Source organism: Dromaius novaehollandiae, chromosome 4 (genome assembly GCF_036370855.1).
Source record: "Dromaius novaehollandiae isolate bDroNov1 chromosome 4, bDroNov1.hap1, whole genome shotgun sequence".
Taxonomy (NCBI): Eukaryota; Metazoa; Chordata; class Aves; order Casuariiformes; family Dromaiidae; genus Dromaius; species Dromaius novaehollandiae.
Window position 1 is genome coordinate 16696784 of NC_088101.1, and position 27849 is coordinate 16724632.

At 43.3% G+C, this 27849-nt stretch overlaps 1 protein-coding gene across 3 annotated transcripts in view; it reads right to left on the reverse strand.

Moving 5' to 3' along the window:
• Window positions 1-27849, reverse strand: part of UNC5C (unc-5 netrin receptor C) — a 260117-nt gene that overhangs the window by 17866 nt on the left and 214402 nt on the right. For 2 of the 3 annotated variants that reach the window (XM_026102441.2, XM_064510505.1), the window contains exons 8-12: window positions 18527-18583; window positions 16874-17065; window positions 15275-15619; window positions 12151-12238; window positions 1932-2100 (exon numbers count right to left, since the gene is read on the reverse strand). In XM_026102441.2, the coding sequence (XP_025958226.2) occupies window positions 1932-2100; window positions 12151-12238; window positions 15275-15619; window positions 16874-17065; window positions 18527-18583 (851 nt within the window). The remainder of the gene's footprint in view (window positions 1-1931; window positions 2101-12150; window positions 12239-15274; window positions 15620-16873; window positions 17066-18526; window positions 18584-27849) is intronic. The other variant, XM_026102442.2, reaches the window with a different exon arrangement.

Sequence of the window (27849 nt, forward strand, 5' to 3'; positions counted from 1 at the left end):
CAGGTAGGCAGCGCGTGAAGCCCAGCGCAACTCCTCTGTTTCACGCCTGCTGCCTCGAAGCGTGGCGCAGAGCGTGCACATCTGGCGGCCGAGCGGCAGGGCTTTGCTGCAGCTTGGCGTGATGCTGCAGATCCCCGGTCCGGGAGATGCGATCATGCCGCGTTTGCAGGGGTGACACAGCCTTTCCGCAGGGCAGAAGACAAGGTGCTGCGCCACTGATTACATCCCCCTCCAGTCGGGTCGGTGCTAGGTGTGACACGAAGCACTTGCCCAGGGCAATGCCAGCTCCTGCTGCAGGTTTTGTGTGTGTGTGTGTGTGTGTGTGTGTGTGTGTGCCCATGCCCATGCCCATGCCCCAGGACCCTGTGTGTGCTCACTGCCAGTGGAGCAACTGCTTGGTCAAGGGCAGGAGGAGAAAAAAAAAAGACGATAACGAACAGGCACAAATAAGGACCACACGTACGGTGCCAAGAGCTAGGCCAATGCGATGCATAGGTGTTGGCTAGACAGGGCAGGGCTGTGTATGCCCCTTCGCAGCACGAGCTAGAGTGTGTGCCGCGGGCCAGGGGACGAAACCAGGATCCCTTCAACAGCAGTGCTGGAAAGGGCCCTCTCGCTGCTGACAGCCCCAGCGCCTTTGCCGGCCACCCTGCCCTCATTAGCCCTCCCGGCAGGAAGAAGGTGCCCTTGCCAAATTAATTATGTCAGACAAAACTGGCGGCAGCGGCCACCTAGGAGCAAAAAAAAGTTTCGCAGGAGCTGGCGCCGGAGAGGAGGGCTCTGCCAGGACGGCTGAGCCCTGCAGAAAGTGTCCTTTCACGCCCCGGTTACTACAGACGCTCCTTCTGCCACCCTGGCCCGGGACCTCCGCTCCTGCCGCGTCCCTGGCAAGCAGGGGGCCGATCCTGATGGCACAAACAGGATCAAAGAGATGCTCTGCCAACATCTTAGGAGGGAAAAAACAAACTAAAAAAGAAGGCCTATATATTTTATTAAGCTGGCCCCAAAAGTCTTGATGCTGAAGCTGGGGATCGTTTGCAGCATTATTATCACTTTCTTGAAAACTGATTATAAGCTAGGGGAGTCCAACAGTTTCTTTTCTTCTAGCATTGAATCAGAACCTGATTTTCAGCCAGTGTTTTTTATTCTGCCTTTTCTTTTCCTTCTCTCCCCATGATTTCGGCACAGTGTCCTGCTAAGACCAAAAACTCAAGTGCCAAAATCCCACAAGGAAGGCTATGTTTCATGACATTGAGCCAGAACTGTCCCAAGAAAGCATGTCTGTGTGAAATGCTGGAAAGCAGAAAGGTGAGAAGAACACCCCTCCCCGCTCATCCTGCTCTGGTTTTATCTTGGCTGATTGTGGATATCCTTTGCAATCAAGGGGAAGCGCTCTAAATGCTAGCAGTATTCCTCACTCCATAGACAGGATGCAGCACAGAGGGGGGGAAGAGTGGAAATAAAAATAAAATGAAGCTCTGAGATGCAACCAACAATTGTTCATGGGCACTGGGCAGTTTAGAAATCTTGGGCGAAAGTATTTATCTTGTACATAAGACGAGGCTGATGATAAAATGCTTTGTGGAAGGATACATCAGCAAACCAAAACCAAGCAGAAATTCTGAAAAGCTGGTGCATTTCTGAGCAAATCAAGCCAGGCATGCTGAGATTTCCGACTACCTTCACAGAAAACTCCATTAGCACTGGTTGAGATCCCTTGATTTTGATCTCTGGTGATCAGAAAGGCCAGGGTGGCAAATCCCGCCTACTGCTCGAACCCTGGTGCTGAAGTGCACTGCGGAGGCCCTACAGCACAGAAAATCCCAAATCTTGCACAGAAAATCCCAAATATCGGTGCCAGGGTTCAGAAAGGCAGCCCAAAGACAAACCGAGAGCCCTGCATGTGACCGCCACGAGCGCTGGAGACTCACCTCCCACGGCCCCTGGGCTGCTTGGTGCTTCAGCTGGATCTGCCAGTCCTCTGTATTGGGCTCCGCGCAGTGGTGCATGGTTAAAATGACCGGCCGGGTTAGCAGGGCTCCTGGCGGCCCGCAGCTCACCACGGGGGTCAGAAGGGTTTGGCTGTCTTCTACGGGTGGCCTGGCAAAATGACGGCAAGAGGGATTTGTTAAGCAAGCTGAAAAAGGCCTCTATGCAGCCATATGTAAAATGTGCACAAAGAAAAGGGCCTTCTCTTGAAAAAAAAAAAAAAAGGAAAAGAAGAAATGAGCAAACTAAGAATGGGTGGGTTTTGGTTTTTTTCCAAATCCCCAAATGTTTTTTGTCAAAAAGCACTCATTTGGTAAAATGCAGTTTTAGGCCACAGCAAATTATGGATCACATTTGCTGGGTACCCTCCACTCTGAAGGATCCCCAAAGCCTTGTAGACCACATGCGGAGGCTTCGTCTCACTCACTGCTGAAATGCAGCCACTGCTGCACTTGGCACTTGTTTAGTAGCATGCAAAAATGAATAGTGGCTCTTGTAAGCACCATGTGCGAGAGTTATTTACTGTCTAGACAGGAAGAATTGAAGAACACAGGAAGCAAATGAACTAATGAGCACATCTGAAACCTCCTAAGTGAGACGCTGGTAGACAGCCTGTTTTAGAAGTGCAGTCGGGTTTCAGAGTCCTCACTAAATCCAGTGGTGCTCCTTTTACTTAAAAAGCACTCAAGTCTACTAGAAGCACGATTGCAAACATGTTTGTTGAGAGCAGGTGTAAATGGCGGGTCGGGGAGAAGGCAGGAGAGGATAGTGCAGAAGGTAAAGCACACTGGCAGAGCTAGAGACTTCTAGGGATAGTCAATTAAAAATACAGATATTGTACAGTGCACTTGCTGCCAATCACTAGGAGTGGATGATATGGAAAATCATATAAATATATACATAATACGATGTATATGCTGTAGTTTGTAAATGATATTTGTGTGTGTGCGCATGCGCATGTGCATAAATGATCCCAGACCAACTACCGAGGAGTTTAAAAAGGCAGGACACACGAGCGACTTTAACTATCCTGACATCTGGTGTATGACAAATACAGCTGGACGCAGCTAATCAGCTAACTCCCTAGACTATACAGAGGACAAATTCATGATCCAGAAACTAGCAAATGGGAGATTAAATGTGTTCAGTATGATCTACCAACTTAAACTCTAGACCAGCCCACAGGAACTTGCAGCTTCCACTTTGGCTAAGGATTTGGCCCAGCTTCTATTTATAAATATTTGTATTTATATCCAGATTGATATTAGTGGGGTTAGTCAAGACGAGAGTAAATACAGTTAAAGTCTGCAAGCCTTTGCCTCCTCTAGGAAAGGAAAAAGCAACAAAAAGTGATTGGGATCTTAGATAACATTTTCAAGGAGGCCAAATCCAGGACAGAAGCTGTGCTGATATCCAATTGTTGCACCTATTCTGTCTATTGCCAAGATTTGTCTGCAGGCATATCCTAATTTTGCCCACCTTACCTCTCCCTGAATAATCCACCTACTGTATAGAAAATGTAAGATACACTTTTAAGAAATCCTTTTAGAAAGTGAGATGGAGGCACTTTTAAAAACTGTCTCTTGTTGATACAATTGTTGTGTGTTTTTTTTTTTTAAATAACAGAATTTAAAAAAAAAAGGCTGGCATGGAAAAATTGAAATCTATGTAAATCAGTAAATCCAGATGATACGCATCTGTGGATCCTAAAGGAAATTAGCTGATGAGCTTACTAAATGACTTAACAATTGTTTCTGAAAAGCCGTGGACTGGAAACAAACAGCTGCGGTAGCTGCCTTTCAAAAAAAGTAAAATATAACAATCTGGACAGCTATCATGTATTAGGCTAGTTGTTCTAGCCTAACAAATAGTACATAAAAAAGTGAAGCACTAGCAGATGACAGACTACCCAGTTCAGCTCCTACTGCCTGCTGTAGGAGTCTCTGGATTATTTTAAGATCAGGGATCATCCTCTTTTAAGACAGAACTGATTAAATCACTGGGCAGATTTTGAATAAAACGTTGCTTCTTTTTCGGTCTCTTTAGTATTTTTCATAAGAAAAAAATAGTTTAAAAACTGCTTACAAAGTGGTGTATTCCAACACTCCACTACCTTGTACATTAACAGACATTTCAGTACTGTCCTACAGTCTAATTTAGAAAAAACAGGACACCTTAGGAGAAAGACTGTTGAAAATCACTATATTTGTCTTGAAAGTTACAGCTATGACAAGCAATAGACTTAATCATCTGGTTAACCTAACTTCATCTAAAAGGCTACTGACCCATGAAGAAGGAAGGAAAAAAATACAGCCATGTGATAGTTTTTTGGCCTGAATTACAAAACCAGTAGACAAAAAGAGTATAGTAGGGAATGCATCATGACTGCTGCAGAAATTTTCATATGGTGTCTTTTAGATGAAAAATGAGTTAAAATCGATAAGAATATGAGCAATGATGCATGTGGTTAAAAAAAGCCAAAAGGTCATTAAAATAATACAGTGCTGATAAATCCTAGGGCCTAAAACTGTCTCAAAGTAAAATCAAATTTAGTCACTGCTCTGTGACAAAATTTTGTTAGCTGTTAAATTTTAGGACTCCGATGGAGGACATCATTCTGTGCTGCAACTTTTTATATCCGATTAGCACAAATATAAAAGATGGTGCGGCATACAAAGTCAGCAGGCACGCCGGACCAAACAGTCGGCGCGATGGGAAGCGGATACCGCCAAAGAGAGGCAATGCAAAAATCATCAGGGCTTAGTGTTTTTCCCGAGCTTGTGAGCAGCATCGCTGTCATCAGACTTCTGAGATTTACTGCCAAGCGGATGAGCGTGCAGGCTCCTGGCGTGGGTATATACGACGCGGGACGCTCCCTGAGGAGCGAAGAGCAGAAAACGGGCCCCAAGAGGGACGGTTGACTTTGCGTCCCGAATCGCCGAGCGGACACACACCTGAGGCCGGCACCGCAAAGCAGCTAGCGCTGCCGGTCCCGGGCACTCTCCACCAGCCACCTCACACGGCAGCCGGGCCACCTCAGCTCTCCCACGCTTGAGCCAATTTTGCGACTCCGAGTGACCTAAACCATTTGAAGCCTTTGAGAATAGAGCTATAACGAGTTGCAGAGACGATCTCTAGCGGAGTGAAATGGGGATCAGTGTCACGTAACAGGCGAAATCCCAGCTCTAGCATCGAGTCAGTGTTGAACCTCTTACTGACTGACTACTGTGGGGCCTGGATTTTTACTCACAACATGGAAGACAAAATAAATAGCAGCATAATTGCAAAATTTACAGATAACGATAAATAAGGAGTTATTCCAAGTAACAGTGAGAGCAGGGAAATAATACAAAGGAGCCAGAGGTGGTAAAAATATGGGTAGGAAATGAAATCATATTAATTGTACAGCAGCTAGGACTTCTGGAGTGAAACAACCCCGAACGCAGTTATTTAGTGACAAGGAAAAACAGTAAAAGTGAAGACGATCTCAGATGAGCTTATTCCAGCACAGCAGGTATCAACTGCTAATGTGACACAGTGGCAAAAAGGAAAAATAATTGGGGGGGGGGGGGGTTATATGAGAAGAGGCGTGTCAGAGGGCACTGAGATGATCTTCCCTTTCCTACCCAGCCCCAACGTGACCACAGGTGGAGGAGTGTTTAGGGATGCAGTAGGACCTCCGAGAGATCTCGGGAATAAACACCGGAAACCCGGAGGACTGAATGTGAGCAACGTGACGGCACACGCAGCGGAGAACCACCCTAGGACAACTGACAGGAAAAAAGGGACAAAACGCTCTTGACACATCTTTTCTTATGTCTAATTGTTTCTAATTTCCATCTTAAAACAAAAGGATTATGCCTCACTACAGCTAATGAGAACAGAAACAGATGCAGCAGACAAGATATATTATACAAGAGATATTAATCTTTCTGCTTCAAGGCATAAACCCAACACTAATTGATGGTTTTAGCAAACAAACACATTCCCCTGAAGACAGGTTATTGTGCACTCGTTCATTATGAGCATTTTTCTACTCCCTCCTGGAGCAGGTGATGCAGCAGCAGCGAAGCCGGCAATCCTGGCCTCGACGAGCGGCCGCTCTGAGCAACTATTGCTATGGATCACAGGAGAGCCAACACAAATACTGACTCAGGGGACCATACAAAGGAAGGGAATTATCTCCCCTAAAGTAGAAAAATCTGTGAGCAGACGTCTTTAAAATTTTGGGTCAAAACCTACTTTTAGGCCATTATCTCCCCCCATCCTCCCCCAAAAAATACATCCGCATGTGCTTCACTTTGGGCTTACAGCAGTCTTGGGACTAGTTGTTAGATGAGACTGGGCATTTAGCTGGGCTGGTATGGCTCTGAAGTCGCTTCCCTGCAGTCATGACAGCTATTCGTGTTTTACAAAGATCTGACTGAAAGTGAAATTCAATCCACTGTTTACCATTACTGTCGAAAGGCATATACAATAACTGAAAGATCTTCAGATATTTTTAGTTGTTGTCCCATCCTGCTCTGCACATTAAGAACCGTCAGCTTTTATTTATAAGCAAGCAAACAAAAAAGCTGTTATTCACTGTATCTAGTCCTTTCACAACCAAATTTGTGTTTTTAATAGAATTACTCATTCGAAGCCGTCTCCCTGTAATAAACCAGACCACTTTCATTAAGGTAGCTGTCAGGCAGCAGATGTGAGCACAACCAGCGAAATCTCTGCTCCTCAGTGGGCCTACATAGCTCTCCCTGGCACTGTGCATGGATGTTACAGGCAAGCACAGCAACTCTGAAAAACAGGAAGCACAGGATGGAGCAGGGAGAGAGGAATGAATAACTCATAGCAACAGATGGTAACCCTTCTACTCAGGTTAGCTCAAAGTCTGAGGAAACACATTTTATTTTTCCCTTCATTGCTGAGGCTTTACTTTTAATACGCATTCCTTCTTAAGTTTCAAACTTAATATCCTTGACTGACCTCCTGGTTCTTCTACCTTTCTATCTGAAAAAATTCCCTCCCCTTTTGCTAGTGCTCTGGTCTTTTTTATTTTGAATTTTTCAATTAAAATGACTGGCACTTCATGAAATTGTCTCTGAGTTGCAAAGTAATTTTGTTTATGCTACTGGGATAGAAAAGAAAGGTGGAGAAACCAGATGTGGAAGACTTCAATTTCTTCTGTTTCACATCACTAAGCTTAGAGTTTACCAATGAAAAAAGCAATATTGCTCCTTGGATCAAAATCATTGATCAGCTTGGGTGATTTAACAATTCCAGCATAGAGTCTGCACTGCCCATACACTGTGAAGCCACTAATTCAAACCCTGACAAGGCTCTCCTGGCCCTTCATTCTTTTAAGGTGGCTAATTTGAAAGTTGCACAATGTATGTGTGTGAGTCTTCCCTCAAGATCTTCAGGAGTGCTGCCTGCCCTGCTCTTTGGGTTCTCCCATTTCCTGGGATCAGTGACATCTGGTCTCATTTGCATCTCAGTACCATCTCTTGTGCGACGTATTAAACAGAAGAACAACAAAATCCTGGTGGCCTTTACTCTGCCTTATTTAGTGCAGTTCTTGCCTCTGATTAGAGTATGCAACAGCAGCTCTACCTAAAGCTGTGCAAGCTCTGCGGGGGCTCGCGTGGGAACACGGGAACTGCCATATGAGATCAAACCAGTGGGCCATCAAGACCCCGACCCCGTCTAGCAGTGACCAGTGCCAGATGTTTCCAAAGGAAGCATACAGCTCCAATGTGCTCACAGCCACATTTTTTTTTTAACCCAAGGCAGTCAGTGAAGTAAATCACGAAGGCTTGGGGTTTATACTCAGTATGGTTTTTAATCTTTGACTGTGCTAAGACCTATGCTTTTCCAGCTGCTCAGGCAAACAGGCTCTTGCAGGATGCTGGTCACAACAACATGTTTATTCTGTAGGCAGATGTTGGGGACCAAGATAGAATGATGCTGTGTAAGACAGCAGAGAATCTCTAAGGCAGAAAGTAATGATGTGGTAACTATGATTTGTGGCCAGAATGTGTGCACGTGAGTTGCCAGTGATCATGTGCCTTCTTGCCTACGTGCCAGCAGTCACGGTGTGCCTTCCTGCCTACGTGCCAGCAGCTGCGGTGGGCCTGTCCTGCCGGACTGTCCTGCCTGCCTGCCAGGCATCAGAAGACGTCTTCCTACCTATCACAAGATGCCGCAATGCCTAGGAGATACTTGGAGGAGTGGCTGAGCTTGATTGCTATATAACCAGCCATTGTGTTTTCAGTAAAGGATCTTTTGCACTACCCTACCTGAGGTCCGTGTCGTCGCATGCCACAGGCAGACCTACAGTTCAGGTGGGGACCTCATCTCGCAAATCCCTAAAGCTAGTGACACTTCCCCTGACGAAGGGAGACAGCATCTGATCACCAGCAGCAGAGATTAGCTCTGCTGGAATCTGAGAGCTTCAGCCAGAAACCTGTCTGTTAGCTGTGGGATATTCTCATAGGCTTGTCATTTTTTCAGTTACATACATATATATATAAATGCGCATACATGTACAGCCTTTTTCCCACACAGCTACTCTATAAAGCACACAAACCTTTCCGTGAGGTCAACATGAATCTCTCACACCAGCCTGGGCATCAGTGCCTGGTAGCTACTCGCAATCCCTGCTGTTCCAAATAACAGCAAGAATGAGGATGAGCTTGCAGCACAAGAGCAGAAAAAACAGCCTGCTGGACTATTTGTTTAGGAAAAGAGAAAACCCACTGTGCCATGAGCAGGCTAACACACTTACAGAGAACAACTACCTCAAAGTGGCATTTACTGCAAGCCATCAGAACCTCAATTTGCTGCAGAAGCATAATGCTTTCAGAGTGACCCTCCTGCTCTCACATACTTTGATGGATATAAAATGGAATAAATAGAGTGTCTCGGAAAGCTCTCATAACCAATCTGCAAGACAACAAAAAGAGTGATATTACTGTGTCATGAAGTCTCTCAAATTTCTGCTGCTACAGGTTTCAGAGACTAACTGGGGAAATGGATTTAGGAAAATGAAGAAAAAGAAAAGGGGAATTTGCAGGACTCCTAGGGATAACAGATTTCCTGTTTCAGCTTGATTGTTCAGAAGTTGTTTCATATTTCTACAAAACGAAGAGTGAGTTTAATTGTAAGCTGCTATAGATATGCTTCCAAGCAGATGATCTGTGATGGCGAAGCTCTCTTGTTGCTACGGTGGTTCTACTTGTGCTAAGGCTACAAGGACAAAAATCTTGTCTCAGTGGTGCTTGCATATAAAGAAACAGAGTTTGGCTCCATTTTCTATCATAAATCCCATTTTATAGTTTTGTAGTTGTGCACTTCCAAACTACATCAGCTGTCAATGCCCTAAAAGTCTTTTCAACCCATATATATTTATATAGCGCACATGAAGATAAATTCAGGATCTCACAAGGTTTATTGAACACACACCAGTTACTACTTTGCCACAAAAGGACCACCAGTCTCTGCTGGAGTGCTGAAGAGTGCAGCAACAGATTTAAAAAAATAGTTACACCATACACTAACTTGTAGTACCCATATGACTCCAATTTTATTAAGCAATAGCCATCATCCATACCATGAGAAAGAGGTGGCTTTGACCAAACTGCAGTTCTGCTACAGAAAGTGAAGTGCTTAGTAACAGTCTTGCAGCAGGAGAATAGTACAGCTGGGTGCTGGGTGCCATTTTGCCTTTTTTGTTCTTGGGCATCTGGGGCAAGGGAGCAGTTAGCCGTTGAGGGGGTTATAGCCTTCCAGCAATGAGGCCCTTTTTGGTGAATATTCAGTTCGGAGTGATCTAGATGATACCTGAAGCACTCCATTTTAAATGTCACAGAAGTGGCTGGTTTTCATGAGCATGAAAAGCCTGGTATTCTGGAGAGAGACTGAAAAAGCTTCATAACTCAAATAAGCAATTGCATTAGCTGCTATTTCTCAGCCTGAGCAAGAATCTCACGTGACAGCATCTCACTTCTGTCACTGGGGTTGGCAGTGGGTCCTGGCGAGCAGCGCCCAGCCTGCTGTCGACAGCTTGGCGGCCGTCTGCGGGGAGCAGCTGGGGCCTGTTCGCTTGGGAAGAGACTGCCACCATGGTGTGAGGAGCTCTCCGGCCCCTACGGCGAAGCCCTTGCTCACTGTTCTTCTCTCCCAGAGAAAGAAATTATTCCACCAAATCTTCACTGCAAGCAGGCGTTCGCACCTTTCCCTTCACTTCTGCAGACGTATTTCAGCATGAGCATACTCGCTCTGTCCAGCAGAAGGCACAACCCCAAGCTTGCTTTTCCCCGTATAGGTTAACCTGCTCTTCTACCCCGTGTGACCTGCTGAGGAACTGCTATCACAAAGCACACAGAGGAAACTTCACGACCCTGGAAGGAAACAAATCCAAGACTAGCATGTGATGTTGGTTGTCTACCATTGCATGAAGGAGAAAGCAAGGCTTCCCTCCATAACTGACTGGAAAGAAATTAATTGCACATATAGCTCCTCCTAGAAACTAGATAAAAAAATTTTGGAGGAATGAGGTATTTAAAGAAGGGGAATTTGGAAGGGACTTGAATAACAGTGGAGGCTCTATGATTTTGGTTGAGTTTTTGCTCTGTAGGAAACTGCCCTTTTTCAATGTTGTTTGTAAGTGTCTTTAAAACACAGCCAAAAGTAACAGGAATACAATCAATATTAGATATGAACGAAGACACTTTTTCTGTAGCTGCAATTACCTATTTTCAAAGACGAGACCACGAATAATGTATGCAAAAGGGTGGGAGGGTTACTTATTTTTTTCTTTAAGCAGATTATTTTAGCATGGGTGAAAGACTACCACGCTCAAGAATAGTGCTCAATATCATGCAGTGTATAAACAGCTGTGGCTTAGCACGTAATAAAAGCTGTTAAAGAGCTGAGCCAAAAAATGTATCTAGCTATGAGGAGGGAAAAGAGGCACAGCACCGTGTAATGATTGCTTAGTTTCGCATTTGCCATTCAGCCTTTGTGCACGAGTCCATTCTGAAGACTAAGATTTCGCCTTTCTCTTCATTAGGTTTTCTTAAAATGCTGCAAGTGCTATCTTGGCCTTTTGGAAACTCTCTTTTATGCCAAGGTTGTCTGATCACTTAATAGACATTAAGATTTAGAATATGAATTGGTCATACATGCAGATACACGTCAGCAAGAAGAATAGGGATCATGTTAATATGCAGACTGGTTTTGGGTGGCCCTCGCCTTTTGTGCCTTGCGGTAAGCAGGACAACTCACTTGCTTACTTCCACCTTAGAGCAAGGAGGGGTGGACAAAAGCAAAAGCTTTGGCTCTGTCCTCTTCACTTCATGGACTAGCCAAGCCAGTGAAAGGTAAAATAAAAATTCACCTTTATTTTAATGGGAGAGGAGATTCTTCAAGTCACAAATGGCCCTTAGACACCTAAATCCCACTCACTTTCAGTGACAGTTATGAGCTTAAAAGTCACTTGTGCATCAGAGGGCCGAGCCACAACTGGATACCCCATAAGCTGAGTTTTGGGAGAAAACCTGTAATACTTCTATGCAACAGGGTCATGAGCAGCCACAGACAACGACCAAATCGTAGCAGTTCATCTTAGCGCGACCCGAGAAGCAGCAGGAAACTGCAATGACCCTGAAAGGGCTGCATCCCACAGCTGAGCTTTGGACTGCCCCAGCGAGCAATACTGCAGCGGGCTCCTGTACCTCCCACCCACCGCCAGCGCTTTGGCCGCAGACAGCCTCTCCCACCTCTCTGCCGAGCTGATTTGTCACCTTGCTTCTCCGCTGCCGTGTCCTTTGCGGCAAAGCCTTTATTAAGAGATTACCTCACACTTTCTCTGCTGCACCAAGCTCTTGCTGGCATATTTTCCTCACTTCTGGCTTTGATTCAGCATCCCCCCAGCTTGAGAGTTTGCTGCAGAATGCAACTCTTTTTTAGAAAAGCAAAAGTCTGAGTTGGTTTTGTGGCCAAGTTTATCCCTGGCTTTGCTCGCATTTACCTCAAAGCCAAGCAAACAACCTCAACACAGCTGGCTTTGCATAAGCATATTATCACAGGTTTTTAGTTAATACATTTTTCCCCATACCTTCTTCCCCGCAGCTAAAGCCCGAGCAAATAAATGCAGTCTTTTACCTCATGTTCTCCTTCCTGTGAACTGTCACATACATTTCATAGACTCTCCCTTGGGGAACGGCCCCTGCTGGGATCAGCAAGCTTACTCCTGCAGAACAGAAGAGACACAAAAAATAGAGGAAAAAGGCAACGGGGCTTGTGACGAAGAGTGATAGAAGAATCAGGAGCTGAAGCCTAGGATGCCAGTTTTTCCCCTAGCCTCTCAGGAAGACTCTACAAGACTGTAGCAAGTCAAGAGAAAGAGTATTTACTGCAAGCCTGACTTCCCTGTCAGCTGGTCAGTTCTTATTCCCCTTGTGCATCTGCACTGAAAGACTGAGGTGGAGAAGAGGGCTTTCTTTACCTCTCTTTTATTGTATTTAGAGTGGACATATGGTTACTGCTGCTTACCTTGTAAAATGAGGGGAAAACAAACAATTCTGACTAAAATCTCCCACAGCTGTAATGGGACATCTCTCTCTAGGCACTTCCTATTTAATTAAAAACAGGAAAAAAAGCCAGTGGAATATTGTCCCAGGAAATAACAAGAACCAGTTGCTTCCTGAAAGATGGGTTCTGCGATTGGCAACCTGTCTTTTAATGCACTCAGTTTCTAATTAGGCTCTTCGTGAGACAGAAGTGGGCTTCCTGGCATTTTGAATATATCCAGTCTTGCAGAGTGACTCAAAATTTGGCCATCCAACCTCAAAAAAGTTTGGGCAAATATGGTCTGTGCCCTTTGTAGTGACAATTAGCTGCATATTTGATTTCAAAGCACTGCTCTAATGTTACCGGAATTTCAGAAATCTAGTAAGCGACTGCCTGGAAAACAGACTGTCCTCTTTTTACAAGATAAACATGGCCCGAGAACTCAGTATTTCACACTTCTTGGCCAGTCTTGGCCTGCTGTCATTGCAGATGTGAATTAACTGGAAATCAGTGGCAGGGATTTTAATTCCTGCATAAAACTATTATTATACAACTGAAAACAAACCTATGGGAAGAGTATTTACATTAATGAGTGTGCGCATATGTACAATAGAGGCTTTACAAAAAGATACTTTGCATGGCCTTGCCCCTTCTCCTTCCATACGTGGCAGGGTTGCAGTGGAAACCTCTGCTCTCTCTGGACAACAGCTGCTCAAGTATGACTGCTGGCTGTACTGGGGCACTGGGGCTCTGTCCCACACCCTGGTTTCAAGGAGACCGCTCAGCATTTTCCATGAATGTCTTCTGACACCTTAATTTTTTTACTTACAGGCCTGTTACAACTTCACCTATGCATGTTCTCAGCTGTAACTGGGCTGGTATGGTGTAAATGAAGAGCTTTGATCATATTACTGGGAGAATATATACATATATGTATTACTAGAAGCAGCACAGAGGCATCCATGCAAGTTGCAGACAGATTGATAAAGCTTGTTTCAATCATTTTGAAGGGATTACAGCATTAAATAAGCACTTTTCTTTACAAATTGATATTAATATATGTGAATTAAATATGACTAATAGACTTTGCTGACAATATACATCACCATGGCATAAAAAACCTGAACATTAATATCTACCTTCAGATGCTAATTAGAGGAACGTGAAATCCAGGATTGTATAGAATGAATTTTCAACATTGCTCAGTAATCAGTACCGGATTTCTTTAGGCAGCTCAGCTTTCACTTAGGCTCTTAAATTAAATACATATTTTTTCCCTCCTGTTTCGCAGTAGCTCAGAGAGGACTAATGCTTATGGACCACTTTTGGCTTCTTCCTGTGATGTGCGGAGCTGGGTCCCAGAAGAACTAAACTGGTCCAGGGCCACCTGGACATTTTGCTTTTTCCATAAGGTCAACAAACAAAAAAAGATCTGGTGAAGGAGCATGAAATAAGGGTAGGAGGCATCTCCTCAGGCAGGACACAGTGCTGTAAAATGGCCAAGCACTGACCTCCAGATGTGAAGGAGGGAGGCAGAAAAGCTGTAAGACCTTGAGCTACAGTGTCATGTAGTTGTGAGCTGTGGTCTCACATGGACTGTGATCTTTCCTGGACCCAGACAACCAAAGAAACAAGGCTGAGGGGACCCCTGACCGTCACTTACTAGGGTGAGGCCTGCACATCCAGCAGATCAAGTGTTTTATGCATCTGATTCTCTCAGCTAAGAGATGTAAGTGCTGCCCTGACCCTGTCCATTGCAAAGGGATTGCACCTGGCTAATGCAACACACGTTATCTATAAATAAAGCCATGACCTGCCACTTCGACCCCTTTTCAGATGTTGGTGTTGCTCTTTACTAGCATGCTCAAACCCACAGGAACATCTAGGTGCTGAACTCTCTTTGTGAATACTTCAATTAGGATCCAAACAGGAGTAGGGCGCTCTTAAAAAATCTGGCTGCAGGAGCTAAGCTCTTCCAAGGCTGCCTGGGAGCAACCTGGCTGCGCTGAAATTGCCTCCTGCTGCCTGGTTAGCCTGAAGAAGCTGCAACTGCCTGACTTTCTAGCATATAAGAATGAGACTGACCTGCAGTTTGCATATATATAAAAACGCATTTGATGCTGAGTTCTCCCCTTTCCTAGTTGTAAAAAGTTAGCAATATTTATAACACGGAGTGACATATGAAAAAGACACTCTGGGGCCATACTTTCCTGTGGAATGTAATGTGGGCAGGAAAAAGCCTTCTGAGAATTAGTATTCTGGTGTCTTACTTCAATATCACACAGTCTGCAATGAATTGGAAGTGGAACAACCGATTTGTTTTTTAATTAACTTGTCCTTTTTATGTATGATGACAAGATGGAGGCTTTCTGGCTTGAAGTCCCTTTTCTAGAGCTGCCTGGAAAGAAAAGGTCAAGGATGCTGAATCTCAATTCACATAGGCAAGTTCTGAAGCCTAACATATCTGGGAAGGTAGCTAAGAGTCCTGCAATATTCTGTTAAAAAGACAGCCAGGACTTTGGGAAAAGGATATGTGAGATAGCTGAGTAGACCTGAATGGGGGGGGGGGGAGGGGGGGGGAATCTTTGGTCTGAATAAAGGAAGGCAGAGTCCAAAGCGAGACCCTATTTTTTTTCCTGCATGAAAGAAAACGAAGCTAACTCCACTTAAAACCACAAAACAATTGCACCTTTAAGACAAGCTGGCTGGCCCTTACCTGAATTGGGAATTATTAAGTGGCCCCCTAAGGAGTTGAAGGTCCCAAATGCAGTGCAAGATGGGTCTGTTTGTCGAGCAAGGCTCTGGTTCTTCACGTTCAGGGCCTCATTCTCCAGCAGGGACTGGGTAATCTGTGGGGACAGCTTGGAGGAGAAGTCAGAGAGTTCATCCTGGGGGGTAACTGTGCCAGAGGTATTATAGACCTTGATTTTCAGGTTGGGCAGTGGATCCAGGATCGGAGAATTGGTCATTGGGATTTTATCAGAGACATCGTGCAAGGCGTAAACAGGACCCCTGTACATGGCTGCAGCAGAAGTGAGGTCTGGTGGCACTGCGAGGAGGTCTGCATTGGAAATGAGAAGGAATAACCTTATTACTTGTGGTTTTTTCCCTATTCTGATGACTTCCTTCTGGGTAAAGATTTATGTTTTGCATTCGGTTTATATTCATACCAAAGGCTAAGAAAGAATAGTCCTGATCTCCATCTCTTTTTCTATGCAACTACCCAGCTATCTCCCAGGGCATTGCATAGCCCCAACCACTATGGAATCTAATTGTTATACAAAATTAAAGGACATTGCTCTAAGGATTTTTCACTGGGATTATTTTCCAGGCTGCACGCACATTTCAAGTAGGACATGCTTGGCCTCAGGGCAAGATGTTTTCCATACTCAGTACACCTAGTTTTATTAACTAGTGTTCTCTCCCTAAATGCTAAGTGAGAATCATTAACCGATTTATTTAACTGGCCTAGAGGTCGTATTCCTGAAATAAAAGATACAACAAATCTACAAAGTCATCTTGTCCATGACTCCCAGCTGGCCCAGGGTTATGACCTGCATTATGCCTTCTGGAGTTTTAAAAGTATGCTCAACAAAGAAAACAATGCTTCTGCTAATCATCCAAGTGCCAACTCTTTTGTCATCTTGACTCTTATTTTGATTTATTTTTCACACACATGTGCTGGGAAAAAAAAAAAAAAAAAAGGAACTCAGCCTAAATGTGGGTCTTGAAAGAGCCAGTCCTAGCTTTTGAGTGTCTGTTTTCTGGCCAGCGAGGTGTGAAAATAATCACACTATGCACTCATGATAAAAATGCTCATCATTAAATTATGTTCTACCGCAACTTCTGTTATATTGTCTATTGAAAGTAGAGTATTTCTTACACTACTATTTATGCCTGTGGAGACAGGGCACAGTAAAAAAGGCTATTAGTGCAACAAAGGGGAGGAATGCGTTACAGAGTTATTGTAACAGCAGTCCTGCGATGAATCCTGCCTCTGCTGTTTCAGGCATAGCTTTGCCTTTGATTTAAATTTGAATAGGACCTGTATTTTTGGAAATGTTTCTGTGTTTCAGTCTCTCATTCACATTCTCTCTTCAGAAGTTAAATTCCTCTGCTTTATGCTCTTGAGCACAACCAAAAAAAGCCAGCATGAGTTTTTAGCCCTTGACCATCAGAAGATAATGGATATAATCTTTCTGCCTTTTACCAAGTGCCAACAAGCATCCAACGAACACCATTCCTACAGCCCAAGAGACCATATCCTTATTGCATCTCCCTGAACTGGTCAACATGGAGCGAAATGACAACTAACCTTGTCTTGCGGCCTTGATGTTGACAGGCTGAAAGCCACCATTTAGCGCAGAGGAGTCGATAATATCTGACTCAAAGTCACGGTGGTTCTTGCGATAGACAAACAGGGCCACAATCACGGAAATAGCCAGGCACACGATCACAGCTATCACGATGCCAACATAGAGAGCAACATCATCCGAGTCGGGAGCAGCTGGAGGGAGAGAGGACGGAAACCTTGAAGAAATGTAACTCGTCACAGGGACTTTCAAGAAAATACATCCTTATTATTCTCGTTTCCTGCAGATATTTACTGCCTTTTTTATAGGCTAATTTAAAATCCATTTCCAAAGCTATATAACTGGTCTGTGCCCTTTTGGTGGAAAACGATATTTGATTTCTCTCTAACTTGTGCTCTCATTCTTTACCTATCTACTTGTTCATCTATCTAGGGGCCCGGCAGCTGATTAGTAAGCATAATGTGCACTTACATGATTAGTCTTATGAAGCACATTAGCCTGACAGAATGAAATTGTATGTCATACGGGCTGTTCATATTTAGTAGTTCTTCTGGTAACAAAAACTGTGTTGCTGGTTTTTAAACTTCATGACCCTTATTTTTTAATAAAGAAACAACCAATCAAAAAATCTGAAAAATCCATTTCCTATGGAATGCCTAGAATATCTGAATGTATCTTTTGAGTTTGTATTTTTTAAACTTATGTCAAGCCATTTTTCCCTTCCATACATTTTGCGTTTGAACCCCACCCCCAGCAAAACAGAGAATCAAACACTGAATCGTCACCACTGGCACTACCACACATGTATTTGGAAACAAGCCGAAGCGAGCGCAAGAAGTAATGTGGTAATTTACCAAAAGGAACACAGATTTATTATAGCTGTCTTGTGAGGAAATGGCTATGATATTTCTACTATCTGCTTATAACACATCTTCAGCACTAATTCCAGGCTAATCTCTAGCATCATTATTCACTAGACTTTTTTTTTCCCAAAAAGTCTGAAGACATGATCAAAATTTGATGTGTTTCTGTACAGTAAAGAATCCTGGTTTTAGAGAGAATGAAATAAAAAAAGAAACTGCAAAAACAAATCAGATCTCTTTAGCACCCCATTTTTGTTAATTTAAAACATGTGAAATCATTTTTATTTTATTTTTTGCTCCATGCTTTTTAGCTGTTTAAGTCAGCGTGCCCTCTAGCCATACAGGTGAGAGATGGTAGATGTTGCAAGGGACATATCAAACTCTACAAGCTCCTGGTACCTTCCATGTACCAGCCTTGAAACCTTACATTTTTTTTCCTAGCACTTTAGGAAGCCGATCTCCAAGTTCCAGCTCAAAAAAAAGTTTTCCCTCCACCACATTTCTTCCTTTTGTTAAGGAAATGTTAATAAGAAGAAGGTTCAGTCACTCCGGTTTCTGTCTTTCAGGCAGGATCTTCTCCCATTTCCCTTGCACATAAGGGCCGTTATCATTCTGTGTCAGCCTGCTGACAGCGAAACGCTGCTACCGCTGTCAAACAAGCAGCGTGCGACTTACTCTGCTGAATACGCCCCTCTTTGCCTAATCTCATAGAGCTGGGTAACAGTAAAGCTTGACCCGAGGAACAGCATCAAAATTAGCATCCAGGAACATAAAATCAAACATCAAACTTACAAGAAAATCCATATTCATTCTGGGTTCTCTGTTCAGTTGAAATAGGATAAATGAAACCTTAAAAAGAAAGAAATTAAACAAAAATGGGAAGAAAATCAAATTAATGCAGAGAACAAAAAGGGAAGCATGAAAAATGGTTTAATTAAAAAAGAAGGAAAAGAAACTGATGGCACTTTAAAATTCTGATACAGCACAGAAATATGATTTTGCATCCCCTGTCTCCTCCAGAGTCTTACTAAGAATTAATAAGTAGGCAGATTGAATTTCTGAGCCAAAATCGGTCTCGAGTCACTAACTTTGGAGTGCTTAAAGTCTTTCTTTTATTGAGCATAAACTGTAATGGATCTAATTTATTTCAGACATCAAGGGTCATTAGCATATGGAAAGTCTTTTTTCCATATCCCCGCCATATGCTTTAATTCCCAGGACATATTCGGTAGGGCTCTAAACAGTTTTTTTATTTAATTATGGTAGGTTGCTGTTGATCTAATAGAGCTAAAGGAGACCTGTCGTCACCGGTCAGAGGTTAAATACCCATTTGCTGAGCAGAGTCCATGCAGAAAGCCCTCTTTTTCAAGTTCCTTGGAATTATTTTATCCTGTCTTTAACACGCGTTCAATAGGAATTCCTCAGGGAGCAAGGAATTTGTCAGCAAACTGGAAACTGAGTAGCTTCTCTTTGAAATTATTAAAAAATCAATAAGCTCCCCAGGGTCATAATGTTATTTATTTTAAATCTTTGCAAGCACCTTATATCGACCAAATCATGACACAATTTACAGTTGTGTTTTGGAATGGATGAATAACAGAGACGAGGTTTTTTTTCTCCCTGTGGCTCCTCCAGCACGGCACACTTGCCCGGATCAGCTGGCGCAACCGTCCTGCGAGCACGCTGAGTATCTCCCAGCTGCTGCTCATCGATATGGGCAATGAGTTAAATGCTCCAAGTCCCATCCTGTGGGAAAGGTAAATGCCAAAGCCAAAGTAACTGGGGGAGTCGTTGTTGGGGATGGGATGAGAGCCGGTGCAACCCACAGACCATGAAGGGTCACCCCGGTCTCTGCTCACTCTGCCTTGGGCACACTGAGGAGCTCCTGCAGTGAAGGCACCAGGCTCCCTTTGGATGAGACAAAACTGGAAAATGCATTGCAGGAGTGTGCCTGAAGCGCAGGACCAGATTAGAGGCAGCTCAGAGTAAAAATCCCCAGCCCCAAGAAATGTTGAGATTGGGTGCTCGGCATCTGCCATGCAATACAGAGCTTTTCCTGCTTGGTTGCACTGCTTGCTAATGAAGACACAATCAATCCCAGTTGCTGGTATAACCTACTCTCTCCCTCCGCCCAGTTTCCAGTCATGAACCAGCACATAAATGCTGCCTTAACTGAAATGCTAGAGCAAGAAGAGCTTCTTTTTGATGATGGAGATATTTTTTTCTGCCCTGGGACAGACGATATTATTTGTAGTATCTATTTGAAACTTCATTTCACAGTAACGATTCCAACCTTACAATTGCTTTTAGAAATACTGTGTTCTCATGTTCATTTATTTGGTTCTTTGAGGCGAGTTCACCTATGCGTACTTTTAACATGCACACTTAGTCTTTGGTAATACTCTCTTCCCACTCCTACCAGGGTACTCCAGGTATTGGCTGTAAAAAGTCAAGCAAGCAACTTCTGGGGGGGCTGAGCGAGCGCTCAGCATGTCTGGGCAAGGATTCACAGCACCTTCATTACACCCCACTTACTCCACAGGCGAACACTGAGGGCCATTTTTAGTCAACCTAAATCCCAGCTATAACCCCATGCCTGACATTTCCTACGGCGAGATGTCTCTGGAGACCAAGAGCCAGCCAGCAGGGATTCAAGGTGCCTGGACTGGGTGAGTCTCCAAATGCCTTTTCACCTCATACCCAAATCCAGTCTGGAAGCCAAGTGCATTTGCTCACATTTCGTGTGCCCTGAGTGCATTCGTGGGGGAGCTGGCACGGGGCGGTGCTTGTCCCTGGCCCTGCACCACCCGGGGAGCTCTCGCTTTCCCCTGCAGAACTGGAAGAGCTATTTCTCTTTCCTTACTTCTTTTTTTCTGGTTGGCAAGTTTTGCGCTCAGGGTGGTGTCTCATTCCTGCCATGTCTGAAGCGATGCAGCAGCCGCCACTCAAAGAGCACAAAGAATGACACTGCCTGGATTATTTTTGCTGTTACTGAAATTGTGTTCTCTGTTGCAGGGAAAATGAAAAGCCAAATTCAAGTCCTCTCAGCAAAGTAAACAAGTGTCATCTTCAAATACTCTGAAAGAAATGAACTTCATTGCAATCTCTTCACAGGCCCTACTTGTCACAAATACTTATTTGCATCTTACAATTTTACAGAGATTCTCTTCTTGATAGCTACAAAGAGTGCCTTTGCAGCTACATACGAATGCCACAATTTTCTCCACCAGAAATCCTTTCTGCAACATTCAAAGGCACGTCTATTCAAACGGGAGGCAAAGGCGGGAAGATTGCTCGTTGCCCCCATCAGCCTTGCAAACTAACCCGCTTAGCAAAGCGTGCGTGATCTTATTCTCCCGTGTGCGCCACTCACCGAACCAAGCGCTAAACTCCAGCCGGCTGTTTCAGTGCAAACCGGCTTGCACAGGTGTTCGTGAGGACACATTTTTAGCCTGAAAACACGTGTTCTGTATAGACAAACATAATGAAGGCATGGCTGAGGTGGAAGGGTTAAGGGTTCCTGCGTGAGATGCTGCTTTTGAGTCACGGGCATGCCAATTTTTTGCTGATGGCCAAGAGTCGCGGCTGGCCAAGCTGGCTGTAGATGGATACGAGGCCACCCAGGCTGGAGGCTCGACGGCACCAGAGGTAAATTTTAGCCGCCTGTTGAGGTGAGGGTGCTACAAAAGTGGGGCTGTGGTGGCCATGAGAGAATGAGACTTTTTAGAAAAAAACTACTTTTAAAAACTTCCTTATTATGAAAGAGCTCTGCCGAAACAGAGTGGGTATGGCAACGGCAGAGATAAGCAGAGGCTTGCGGGCAGGCGCTGCCGGCGGCGGCTGTGCAGGAGGTAACGTTATTGCCACGCTCCCAGCAGAAGAGCGCAGTATTACTTTAGGAAGTCGGCTTTCACGCGGGTCCCTCTGCCTATGCCTTCAAACAATGAGGAAGGACATTTTCTTCAGATAATGAGGCAAACCTGCTGAGATCAGTACCTGAAATAATGAAGAATGGCTTCCCTTCTTTCTTCAAAGTAACTCCAGTGAAAAGAGATCTTTTTCTTGTTTTCTTTTTTTCCCTTCCTGTATCAACAGTGCTGCTTGGCAAGTACCTGAGGGACTTCTACCAGGATCATCACGATTTTTAACGAGGGTGAATTTAGAAAGGTGCCGTTGGATTTGACTCCACGAAGGCTGCTGAGGCTGCTGACTCACGCTTGGAGCAGCTGCTTTCACAGTGAGTAACTTGCTTTGAGAAAAGTAATTTAAGCTTCTTCCTACAGCTTGTTGGGAATGTACACTTTCAAAGGGGTTTTTGATGTTTTGTTGTGTAACTTACTGCTGGACCAGTAAAATAGTAATAATCATACTTTACACTTGCATAGTCCCTTCTGTTTGAGGATCTCAGAGGCTTAGCCAAAGGGGGTATTATTTCCCTCATTTTACAAGTACCTTGACCTAAGACATACCTGGAGAATCAGTCAGAGGCTTGAGCTGTGCACAGAAATGGCACCACTCTCATTACATAGTAAATGCATTCATTAAAAAGTCATTAATTAAGTTGATGTCTCTCCATGCATTCTACTTTATATTCTACTTTAGGCTTGTAAATACATTTTTTGTCCCTGTGAAAGTACTTCCACTAAACGTTGAAGGTAGGCTTTTTAAACTCAAGTAGTAACAGTGGCACAAATCCTTTGCAAAAATACAGATATATCATTATAAAAGTGCATTAAGTAGGCATTGCCTATTCCCTTCCTGTAAAGAAATATCTAGAGTGATTTAAACACCTCTATACTGATGTAACACTGGGAAGAAAAATGGAGAAGGGACGAATTTGCCATAGCATACTGGAAAAATTAAAAGAATGCAACTTCGGTATACAGAAAAGCCTTCAGCAAGCTTTTTATCAATTTAGTCTAACCCAATTTCAGCATCAGTTGCACTTGCACTGATTTGGGGAATTATGTCCATTTCACTACACTGGTTTTGAAGGTTATCTAATTAATTTGGAGCAGTTCGTGGGTGTAGCTGAAGCCCAAACATGAGAAGTCCAGCTTGACCACACATCTTGCACACAGCTTGGTCTCACACATCTTGCTCTGACCTGCTGGGAGGGAATTAAGCATGTGGGAATGGAAAATCTTGGACCTGTGAAGGATAATTGTGCAGAGATTATGGCACTGACTCCCTTGATCTTTTCTGAAACTGAAAGAAGTTGATAGTCACCAAAGCAACTTTTCTAAAGTTTTTTCTGCCTAGCTGTTACTAGGGGAAAAATCTCTCTCTTGACACATTTACGGGCACATATATGCACACACGATGCTCAACCTGGGACCTCAGTATCATGTCCATTCAGAAGGACGGGCATCCTGAAATCCTGTGTTTGACTTGACCTAGAAAGCCATGGGAATGTACTGCCCTGGCCTGGGAATTGGCTTATTTAAGAGACAACTTTTTTTATACCCTGTGGTATAAAATGCAAGGTTTCTGGCAGGGCTTCCTTCAGAGAAAACTCTGTAACCCCTTTTTGGTCCTTAATACATTTTGCTAGCTTTCTGAGCGTGCTGAATTTGTATTAATGCATAGCAATTTCAGCGTGAATTAATCAGCTTATAAACACATTTTACTTCGTTGCTTGCAGAAAATAAAATATTTACATAAAAAAGAAGAAAAAAACTTTCACATTTTCCATTTGTATTTTCCTTTGCTGCCTGTGTAACTACTTTCTCTCTTTTCCCTGCAGGTAACTGTGTGGGATGGTAGAGTAGTTGAAGGTGATCTTTTTGGCACTTAATTACTGTGCCCATTCAATTTTGGTTATATTTACAAAAATACTTACAAATACCCTGCAAATAAATTGCTTTAGGTCATTAACTACTGAGGCCACAGTTAATGATATGTATTTTGAGACTATATCAAGGTTAGCAAGCATTTGAGACAGGCACTTTCATTTAGTAAAGCAAAGATTGCATAAAGCACACCATACTCCTTGTTTCTTTAATGCACCATATTTGAATTGGGCACTACTTGCTTCTAATCTATAAATACCCTGCACTTTATCTGCTATGCAGTGGTTTCAAAAGGAGCTAAGGCCATGTAATTATGTGGCCCTTTTGAAAACCTAGCCCCATGATGTATCTCAATAACATCTTCTTGCAATGAACCCAACAGGTTGATCCTAATATATTATAACAGTAGTTTTCCCCCATTTGGTTCTAAAGTCTAAGCCCTTAAACTGCACGTAAGAAAAGAAGCAGGCACTCATTCCCTTGCTGCCATTCTTCCTCTGCTTTGATGGGTTTACGCAGCGCACTGACGATGGAGCAGCAAGAGGCTCTTGCTGGCAACAGGCTCTGCACCACCAACCTGTGATGGACAGATTAACAGAGATGAACCTCACAGGTAGATGCCTAAAATTTATAGAGAGCAGTTCTTAGATGATTTAAAGTGGCTATGTGGTACATGCACTGCAACATCAGCATTTATGGAAACAAATCTTTGTTTCTCTGTGGTACTTATATCTGTCAAACGAGTTCCAGCATTTGAATATTTCCAGAATTTCTTCCAGGTCCAAACAGCACACATGAAATTATTTCTGGTTTTAATTCAGAGAGTAAGGTCTTTTTTAGCCCTAATTCAGCATTTTTTTCTTTCTCCATCTCCAGTGGCTCAGAATTTTCTTAAAAATCTTCGGCTTTGGCTGAAATTTTCTATAATCAGTCTCAGTCTAAGAAATTATCCTGAAAAGTTTGAGTCAGGTTGGTTTAAGGGCCATCAATATTTTTGCTGATTTTCTTCTGTTGATTTTTGAGTTCGATGGGTCTCAGTTGGTATAAAAGAATATACTGCTGTTTCCAAATTCCAGGTTCTAGCAGTTCAGCTTTCTCCCCTTTTCCTGTAGTCATTTTCAATTCAAAGCCAGCCCAATTTCCAATTTTGTAAAACTCTGCTCTCCTCAGAAGAGGCATTCAGCAATTTTAAATTCAGCATTCCAATATAAACAGACATTTTTGAGAAGAAGAAAAAAGGCACACACCCCTGCAGTGTTTGCAGTGCTGTGGCTGTGGCAGTGACCTAATACCACTGGTCCTATTTCCATCTTACGCCATCCTTCTAACTCTGACTGGTTACAATCTGGACATCATAAATTACTGCCATACTTAGTTCACTGTCCCCTCCCAGCAATCCTGCAGCCATCACCAGCTTGCTGAGTTTCTTCAGTATTTTTAAAGCAACTTTAGATGATAAACACAGTGCTCAAAGGCTCGAAGCTTTCAAAGGAGAAAGAAGCCCTCACAATGTTAACCCAGACGCACTGCAATCTATAGGTCTCTGTATAGTCTCTGTAGAGAGGTAGTCGCATATTCTCATGTTGGGAGGAGGAATTTAGCAGCCTTAATTTGACGTTCAAGAGTTTTGAATTGTTCTCTGCAGGTCCAACTGACCACAGACTATGCCTGGACAAACTTCTGGCACTTCCTTTTCTGCAAGGGGGCAGAGTTAAGGGACAAGTGCAACCTTAAAGTAAACCACTTACTCTAACTGCGGAGTGTTTTGCCTCCATCACTTAACATGTTGCTAATGCAGATCTACCACGGAATAAACATTAACAATAATCTTTGGATTGTAATTGCTGTTAATTGTTTCTCTTCCCTGCCACTTCCCAGAAACTGCAGCACATAAACAAGAAGTGATATCCAATACGATGTTATTTGTTGTGGTTAAAAAGGAAGAAAATCAAAGTCCCTCGAGCTACAGAAAAGCCTCAAAGCGAATGTGCCCAGCCTCTTCCTATATTTGCTATTCTAAAGAAAGACGTTCATGTGTGCAGTAATGATGCTGAAGGTCAGATATGGTATCAGGCATCCCAGAGATAATGCACAGTAATTTATTTTCCTTCTAAGCACTAATTATTGGCATGTTCAGGGTGGGCTAATAAACAGGGAGCTTAAGGCTTTGTGACTGATTATTTACTTGGGTATTATCTCAGATCTTCGCTGAGTAGCTAGGTTAAATGGGGAGTCTCTCCCATTCTGTCGTTGAACAGGAGTTTATGATATTCTATAATTAAGATTGCAACTATGTTTTCATTTTAAATTAGATTCCTGACATTTTACTAACATTGTTGGAAAGGTCTTGCTTTAGTTTAAACATGCATATCATCTATATTGGGAGGGGAAGAGATGGAAGAGTAGGATAACTTGTTACTAAAATTTGATGTGGATTAGAACAGGCAATTTTGACATTATGCAATCTTTTACAGTTAAGGACTTTGACCTTTTGCTAACTCTTATGCCGCCCTTTAATATCTTAGAAACACAGCACCTTAACATTGGGTTTGTTATGGATGTCTGACAACAAAATAAACACGTCTAGCACTGCAATTTTTTGTTTGCAAATTCCACGTTTGCAGTGACCGAATGTTAAAGAGACTTCCCGGGGTTTGCTTTGTTTTGCGGCTGTAGCTGGCCAGAAGCAAAGGGGGCCGTGGGGGGGGGCTGAAATAAGGACACGTAGCAGCACTGAAGAGGGGCTGCATGGCAAACAGCTAGAGGAAGGGAGGAACAGTTGAAATGGGACCTAGAAGAGGGGATCAAAGCTGCTAGGCCTGCTGGAAAAGAGGCTCATGGGAAGCATGAGTTATCCAAACGGATGTTCAATAACATGTACCAAAGTCTTTGGCAGGTCCATAAACCCACAGGGAAGGAAACCTGTATTCTCTGACTTTATGGCTTATAACCTTAAAAATCTCAGTGACTTCAGAACTGGTTGTCAGCTGGATGTTCATTTTCCCTTTTTTTAAAATGAGGTTTCATTTACGCATCCTGCTAATGCTTTTGTTAGTCCTCCATACATAACACAGATTTAGAAATGCATCTGAGTTTTACTCCTGATCCTGCCACTGGCTTGCTGATGAGCCTCGGGCTGGTCATGTAACCTCTCTCTGCCTGCCACCCTGCCAGTGCCCTGCCCATCTTTGTTCACAGCAACACTCACATAAACACTGATCATTGCCATTGTACTGTTGTTTTTCCACAATCAAGTCAATGCATCAGTTAGACTTTATTGTAAGTCTGCATTTTTCTTTTGTTTGTCTGTGAAACTTCTTTTTTAATGTGCAGAGTGAATATGAGAAGAACAAAAGAAAAACACGAGGGAACTAAGAAGGATGAAAGTTATGGATGGATGATTTTTTTTTTCCTCCCTGCATGGCTGTACTGTTTTTGAATCAGCTGAGTTTTTCCAAAGAGCCTAAAGATTTTAGAAGACTCGCATTTCATGAAAATTAATGGGGAGGTGGCCTTTTCTGAAGTGACTGGGGTAAGCGACACGGATCTGGGTGTCCTGGGTTCTGCTTGTGGCTGTGCACTTCTGTTTTCTCTCAAAACTTTAATCTATTTAGAGCTGTAGCTTTTCTAGGCAAGGACTCTCACTAGGCATTTCCAGAGTGCCCACCAGACTGTGGACACTTCTCAGCTGGGGGTTTCTCAAGCTGCTATAATATAAATAAATAAGACTTACAACTCTGAGATGTGCATATAAATTCCCTTGGCTGCTACAACATTGCACAGTAGTAGGTAGAAAATAGAATCACGCATCTTTCTCTATTCATATCAGATAACAACATTATAGAAAACTTCCTATAGGAACAGATTAGGTGAATTCTTCAAATGAATGAAACTTCCCCCTGTGAGGGCTCAGCGAACCAGGCCAGGTGGATATATCATTATGCTGAGAGACTGAACGTATTAGGAGTTCTCTCTTGACCCACACGCTCCTAATAAAAGGTTTTATTTCATTCCTCTGCACACACAGGCTTCTGTTGCACTCTCCCTGGAGAGGGCTTGGCTTACCTCCTGGAGTCTGAAAAACATTCCCCTGCTCTTCGCACACTAATCTGCTCTGGACCAGAGGTCCTCATCAAACTACTCTGCTCTGTAATTCTTCACTCAATGCCTGCTTTCAAAACAAGCCAAAAAGGGAAACAAATGCTTATTCCATCAGAAGACTCTGGCATGTTACATTAAACAAGCAAGGCATGTGCAGAATATATATGCTGCAGGAAGAAAGAGATATTAGTATCAGGTTAACCTTGCTTTCTACCCAAGGTT